The sequence below is a fragment of the Salvelinus alpinus genome, chromosome 5, assembly GCF_045679555.1.
Source record: "Salvelinus alpinus chromosome 5, SLU_Salpinus.1, whole genome shotgun sequence".
Classification (NCBI taxonomy): Eukaryota; Metazoa; Chordata; class Actinopteri; order Salmoniformes; family Salmonidae; genus Salvelinus; species Salvelinus alpinus.
Genome location: NC_092090.1, coordinates 9,619,384 through 9,626,883, shown reverse-complemented (window position 1 = coordinate 9,626,883; position 7,500 = coordinate 9,619,384). Strand labels below are relative to the sequence as shown.

At 44.4% G+C, this 7,500-nt stretch overlaps 1 protein-coding gene across 4 annotated transcripts in view; it reads right to left on the bottom strand.

Annotated features, from left to right (window-relative positions):
- The window catches only part of LOC139575518 (caldesmon, smooth muscle-like), a 65,738-nt gene that overhangs the window by 15,734 nt on the left and 42,504 nt on the right, over positions 1 to 7,500 (bottom strand). For all 4 annotated transcript variants that reach the window (XM_071400527.1, XM_071400528.1, XM_071400529.1 and 1 more), the window contains 3 exons: positions 1,798 to 1,879; positions 650 to 790; positions 105 to 200 (listed from right to left, as the gene is read on the bottom strand). In XM_071400527.1, the coding sequence (XP_071256628.1) occupies positions 105 to 200; positions 650 to 790; positions 1,798 to 1,879 (319 nt within the window). The remainder of the gene's footprint in view (positions 1 to 104; positions 201 to 649; positions 791 to 1,797; positions 1,880 to 7,500) is intronic.

Below are 7,500 nucleotides of genomic sequence, written 5' to 3'. Positions count from 1 at the left end.
GTAGCTCTGACGTAACTAAGTCATCGTGAGTAGCTCTGACGTAACTAAGTCATCGTGAGTAGCTCTGAGAGAATTGGGAGAGACAGGTGTCTGTTGTTACTCACTGCTGGCTTGGAGAGGCTTTTGCAGCTTCCGTCTGGGTTCCCTTTCACCCATTGGTGGATGAGGTCGGCCACGCCTACGTTCAGACCCTCTGTATCCTGAGAAACACAGATGATGAATCACGATGACGTCGTGTATTGACATAACAAACGGCACCCTATTTCCTATTCAAAAGGTGCAGAAGCATTTTCCATTAAGTCATTGATTTACGGACTACAGATGAAAATGAACCAACTTGCCAAATCTGGCACCTTGACAGAAATGTTGAACACTACACATTTCCCCCCGTCAAATAAACCTAATAAGGTAAGGAATAAACGCTACGTTTGTGTTATGATTAATTTGATGGTTGAGTTCACTAAAAATGGAGGAGAGGCCCACCGATGCCTTCGTACCTTGGATAGTGTTCACTAAAGTGGTTAGAGGTCAGTCATCAATAAGAGCAGGTTTCAGTATGCAGAGTCTCTATGTATCATCAACTGAATACGTTTGGATATCCAGCCCCCTGCTCAAAGACAATGGCTGTCCGTATGTCATCTTTCCCTACCTTGGAAGGTGTTTCCCTGGGCGTCTGGCTCCAAGCTTCCCCGGCCTCAAACAGGTTCTTCTTGGAGGCCACAGGCTCAGTGGGGCTGGGCAGGTCCGTCAGAGCCTGCTGCCTGGCTGCCTTGGCTTCCTTAGAGGACGTCTGGACAGATGAGACACGACCGTTAACTTCCGTTTACTGTCTGGACTGAATTGGTTCCACTGTGTTGTTAAACAGGGCTAAAGCAAAAGCCTGCATAGCCAGTTTCTCTCTGTTCGGGGGAGGCTTGGCCACTCCTGCGTTACGGTTGAAGATGAGCTAAATAAAGGAGTATCTTTAAATGTTATCGGTCGTACAGGGGATGAAAACTCAGAGGATGTAAGATAGCAGTAGATTAGTATAATACAGTACAGTGTTAACCAACTCTGGGAACTCCTAATGTGAGCTGTTGGAGGAACTGGAGCACTGGAGAAAACAATACTACAGTATAGTATAGTATAGTATAGTATAGTATAGTATAGTATCGTATAGTGTAGTATATTACAGTACTTTATAGTAAGGTACAGTATAGTATTGTATAGTGTAGTTTTACAGTACTTTATAGTATATTACAGTAAAGCACAGTAAAGTAAAGCAAAGCATACTAAAGTGTAATAATGTATAGTATAGTACAGTATAGTATTGTATAGAGTCGTATATTACAGTACTTTATAGTATATTACAGTAAAGCACAGTAAAGTAAAGTAAAGCATACAAAAGTATAGTAATGTATAGTATAGTACAGTAAAGTATAGTAAAGTATAGTAAAGCATAGTAAAGTACAGTAGAGCGTACTAAAGTATAGTGATGTATAGCATAGTACAGCACAGTATGGTAAAGTATGGTAAAGTATAGTAAAGCATGGTAAAGTAAAGTAAGGTATAGCATTGTACAGTATAGTATATTAAAGCATAGTAAAGTATTGTAAAGTATTGTAAAGTATAGTAAGGTATAGTATAGTACAGTATAGTATATTAAAGCATAGTAAAGTATTGTAAAGTATTGTAAAGTATTGTAAAGTACAGTAAGGTATAGCATAGTACAGTATAGTATATTAAAGCATAGTAAAGTATTGTAAAGTATTGTAAAGTATAGTAAGGTATAGTATAGTATTGTACAGCATAGTATACCTCTATGGCATGAGTGTACTGTTCCAGCCTGTCGTCGATCTTGGAGATGGGGATGGGAGGCTGGGTCTTCTTGATGCTGTTACTGTTTTAAAACAAGACATATTATTCCATGAACATCATTATTTCATAGTACCCCGAGGTAGGGTTAGGGTTGTTAATACTCTGAGGTAGGGTTAGGGTTGATAGTACTCTGAGGAAGGGTTAGGGTTGATAGTACTCTGAGGAAGGGTTAGGGTTGATAGTACTCTGAGGTAGGGTTAGGGTTGATAATACTCTGAGGAAGGGTTAGGGTTGATAGTACTCTGAGGAAGGGTTAGGGTTGATAGTACTCTGAGGTAGGGTTAGGGTTAGGGTTGATAGTACCCTGAGGTAGGGGTAGGGTTAGGGTTGATAGTGCTCTGAGGTAGGGTTAGGGTTGATAGTGCTCTGAGGTAGGGTTAGGGTTGATAGTACCCTGAGGTAGGGTTAGGGTTAGGGTTGATAGTACCCTGAGGTAGGGTTAGGGTTGATAGTGCTCTGAGGTAGGGGTAGGGTTAGGGTTGATAGTGCTCTGAGGTAGGGGTAGGGTTAGGGTTGATAGTACCCTGAGGTAGGGTTAGGGTTAGGGTTGATAGTACTCTGGGGTAGGGTTAGGGTTGATAGTACTCTGAGGTAGGGTTAGGGTTGATAGTGCTCTGAGGTAGGGGTATGGTTAGGGTTGATAGTGCTCTGAGGTAGGGTTAGGGTTGATAGTACTCTGAGGTAGGGTTAGGGTTAGGGTTGATAGTGCTCTGAGGTAGGGTTAGGGTTGATAGTACTCTGAGGTAGGGTTAGGGTTGATAGTGCTCTGAGGTAGGGTTAGGGTTGATAGTACTCTGAGGTAGGGTTAGGGTTAGGGTTGATAGTACTCTGAGGTAGGGTTAGGGTTGATAGTACTCTGGGGTAGGGTTAGGGTTGATAGTACTCTGAGGTAGGGTTAGGGTTGATAGTACTCTGAGGTAGGGTTAGGGTTGATAGTACCCTGAGGTAGGGTTAGGGTTGATAGTACCCTGAGGTAGGGTTAGGGTTGATAGTACCCTGAGGTAGGGTTAGGGTTGATAGTGCTCTGAGGTAGGGTTAGGGTTGATAGTACTCTGAGGTAGGGTTAGGGTTGATAGTACCCTGAGGTAGGGTTAGGGTTAGGGTTGATAGTACTCTGAGGTAGGGTTAGGGTTGATAGTACTCTGAGGTAGGGTTAGGGTTGATAGTACTCTGAGGTAGAGGTAGGGTTAGGGTTGATAGTACTCTGAGGTGGGGATAGGGTTGATAGTACTCTGAGGTAGGGTTAGGGTTGATAGTACTCTGAGGTAGGGTTAGGGTTGATAGTACTCTGAGGTAGGGTTAGGTTTGATAGTACTCTGAGGAGGGTTAGGGTTGATAGTACTCTGAGGTAGGGTTAGGGTTGATAGTACCCTGAGGTAGGGTTAGGGTTAGGGTTGATAGTACTCTGAGGTAGGGTTAGGGTTGATAGTACTCTGAGGTAGGGTTAGGGTTGATAGTGCTCTGAGGTAGGGTTAGGGTTAGGGTTGATAGTACCCTGAGGTACGGTTAGGGTTGATAGTACTCTGAGGTAGGGTTAGGGTTGATAGTACTCTGAGGTAGGGTTAGGGTTAGGGTTGATAGTACCCTGAGGTAGGGTTAGGGTTGATAGTACTCTGAGGTAGGGTTAGGGTTGATAGTACTCTGAGGTAGGGTTAGGGTTAGGGTTGATAGTACTCTGAGGTAGGGTTAGGGTTGATAGTACTCTGAGCTAGGGTTAGGGTTGATAGTACCCTGAGGTAGGGTTATGGTTAGGGTTGATAGTACTCTGAGGTAGGGTTAGGGTTGATAGTACTCTGAGGAGGGTTAGGGTTGATAGTACTCTGAGGTAGGGTTAGGGTTGATAGTACTCTGAGGTAGGGATAGGGTTAGGGTTGATAGTACCCTGAGGTAGGGTTAGGGTTAGGGTTGATAGTACTCTGAGGTAGGGTTAGGGTTGATAGTACTCTGAGGTAGGGTTAGGGTTAGGGTTGATAGTACTCTGAGGTAGGGTTACATATTTCATTAATGAATCCACACTCCTTTGATGGCTATTTAGGGTCTGGCTAAATATTCCTGTGGGTCATATTCTAAATAAAGTAATAGTAGATTTATACTCCCTCTGCTCTTCTTCCAAGTCAACCTAAAACGTTTGAACTCTTGTCTGACCCCAGGCCTCCTGCATGCCACAAGCATTATGCTTGCTTCACGCAAGTGTGGTTTAACCCAACCAGCTCCATTTAGATTGGCTATAGCACAGGAACTCACTGCCCAGTCAGAGGAGTAGGACGTCTCTAGTCTCACCAGGAACTCACTGACCAGCCAGAGGAGCAGGACGTCTCTAGTCTCACCAGGAGCTCACTGCCCAGCCAGAGGAGTAGGACGTCTCTAGTCTCACCAGGAGCTCACTGCCCAGGCAGAGGAGCAGGACGTCTCTAGTCTCACCAGGAGCTCACTGCCCAGGCAGAGGAGCAGGACGTCTCTAGTCTTACCAGGAGCTCACTGCCCAGAAAGAGGAGCAGGACGTCTCTCGTCTTACCAGGAGCTCACTGCCCAGCCAGAGGAGTAGGACGTCTCTAGTCTCACCAGGAGCTCACTGCCTAGATAGAGGAGCAGGATGTCTCTAGTCTCACCAGGAGCTCACCGCCCAGATAGAGGAGCAGGATGTCTCTAGTCTCACCAGGAGCTCACTGCCCAGCCAGAAGAGCAGGATGTCTCTAGTCTCACCAGGAGCTCACTGCCCAGATAGAGGAGCAGGACGTCTCTAGTCTCACCAGGAGCTCACTGCCCAGATAGAGGAGCAGGACGTCTCTAGTCTTACCAGGAGCTCACTGCCCAGCCAGAGGAGCAGGACGTCTCTAATCTTACCAGGAGCTCACTGCCCAGATAGAGGAGCAGGACGTCTCTAGTCTTAACAGGAGCTCACTGCCCAGGCAGAAGAGTAGGACGTCTCCAGTCTTACCAGGAGCTCACTGCCCAGGCAGAAGAGCAGGACGTCTCTAGTCTTAACAGGATGTCTAACAGACTAGACCACATATCAACACAGACTATCCTCTAAACAGTTATGTCTTCCATCTGCTTTAATATAATATCTATAGACTATATCAGAGATCCTCTAAACAGTGATGTCTTCCATCTGCTTTAATATAATATCTTCCTGTCCCTCAAATTTTGGCCAGATAAATGTGACACCGGAAAACTTTAAACTTTATTAGCAGTGTCTTCCACCAACAGAGACAGTGACAGATGCTTTGTGTCGAGGGTGTTTGGGTTACCATTAGTTACGATGATGTCATTGACTCTCTGATGATACGTTCCATCATGTTCACATTTTATGAAAGGGGCTATTATCCTCACTCAATGTTTCCTCTTACAAGTGTGTGTGCGTGAGTGTGTGTGCATGCATTTTTATGTGTGTGTGTGTCCTCTGACGGATGGGAAACAGAGAGGCAATAAAACACCAGCTCACCTGATGATTTCATCTCTTAAGGCCGTCAGACTAGCTAATGCTATCCCTTACCATTCTCTGTCTTAATGCCCTCAGACTAGCTAATGCTATCCCTCACCATTCTCTGTCTTAAGGCCCTCAGACTCCAAGCTAATTCCTCTCTCTCTCACCATTCTCTGTCTTAAGGCCCTCAGACTCCAAGCTAATTCCTCTCTTTCTCACCATTCTCTGTCTTAAGGCCCTCAGACTCCAAGCTAATTCCTCTCTCTCTCACCATTCTCTGTCTTAAGGCCCTCAGACTCCTAGCTAATTCCTCTCTCTCTCACCATTCTCTGTCTTAAGGCCCTCAGACTCCTAGCTAATTCCTCTCTCTCTCACCATTCTCTGTCTTAAGGCCCTCAGACTCCTAGCTAATTCCTCTCTCTCTCACCATTCTCTGTCTTAAGGCCCTCAGACTCCAAGCTAATTCCTCTCTCTCTCACCATTCTCTGTCTTAAGGCCCTCAGACTCCAAGCTAATTCCTCTCTCTCTCACCATTCTCTGTCTTAAGGCCCTCAGACTCCAAGCTAATTCCTCTCTCTCTCACCATTCTCTGTCTTAAGGCCCTCAGACTCCAAGCGAATTCCTCTCTCTCTCACCATTCTCTGTCTTAAGGCCCTCAGACTCATAGCTAATTCCTCTCTCTCTCACCATTCTCTGTCTTAATGCCCTCAGACTCCTAGCTAATTCCTCTCTCTCTCACCATTCTCTGTCTTAAGGCCCTCAGACTCCTAGCTAATTCCTCTCTCTCTCACCATTCTCTGTCTTAAGGCCCTCATACTACTAGCTAATTTATCTCTCTCACCATTCTCTGTCTTAAGGCCCTCAGACTCCTAGCTAATTCCTCTCTCTCTCACCATTCTCTGTCTTAAGGCCCTCAGACTCCTAGCTAATTCCTCTCTCTCTCACCATTCTCTGTCTTAAGGCCCTCAGACTCCTAGCTAATTCCTCTCTCTCTCACCATTCTCTGTCTTAAGGCCCTCAGACTCCTAGCTAATTCCTCTCTCTCTCACCATTCTCTGTCTTAAGGCCCTCAGACTCCTAGCTAATGCTATCCCTCACCATTCTCTGTCTTAAAACTTCTTGAGAATACAGGGGGTGCTATTTTTCCATTAGCATAATTTGCTCTACAGATTAAACTGCCTCTTATTCAATTATTGCTCTTACTATATGCATATAAATAATACCATTGGAAAGAAAACAATCTCTAGTTTCTAAAACCGTTTCAATTTTGTCTCTGAGTGATACAGAAGTCATTTGACAGCACTTTCCATGACCAAGAAGAAAAAAGCAAGATGTGTATGCCAGCTTCAACGCTCTGCCTATATATGGTCGTGCCCCCTATGACCCGAAACACACCTCATTGGCCTTCCTCTGGGTGTCAAGAGGACGTCAGAGGAAAAATATCTTGTTTATCTGGGACTGACGTGAAATGAGAGCTAATTCTTTGGCGTGACCGACAACTTCCGGTTGTCTAAATCGTGCGACTTGTAGCTGCGATTGTCTTCTGTTGTGCGGCCATTATGGATGAAAACTATCTCCGTCTCGAAGTTTGTTTGATACATGTGACCAGATCATCGTAATGTATGTTTTTTCAATATAGTTTAATCAGATTATTTGAATTTTTTCGGGAGTTTTGTGGTGTTCCGTTGTCTGATTTTATTTACGTTTGAGAGATCCGTGCCACTCGACCAGTACCTGTGCTAAATGGAGTGGGAAAGGAACAATTCTGAACGGAACCAACGACTCATCTTGACAAAGGACACTTTGATCAACATTCTGATGAAAGATCAGCCATAGTAAGACCCAATTTACGATGTTATATCATATCTGTTGTGCATGTGAACTGGCCGTGGGCGCCTAGCCGAATCTGCCTGGTATAGCTATGCTAATTTAGCGCTACATTTTGTTTTCGTTATAAAACATTTAATAAATCTGAAATATTGTTTGGATTCACCAGATGTTGGGCTTTCAATATCTGTACGCTGTGTATTTTTCTGAAATGTTTTAAGATGAGTAATTCGTTATATGACGTTGGTCTCTGTAATTGTTCTGGCTGGGTCAGCACTATTTCAGATTGCAGCTGCAATGTAGAACTGTGATTTATACCTGAAAAATGCACATTTTTCCCAAAAAAAACTATGCTATACCATAAATATGTTATCAGACTGTCATCTTAT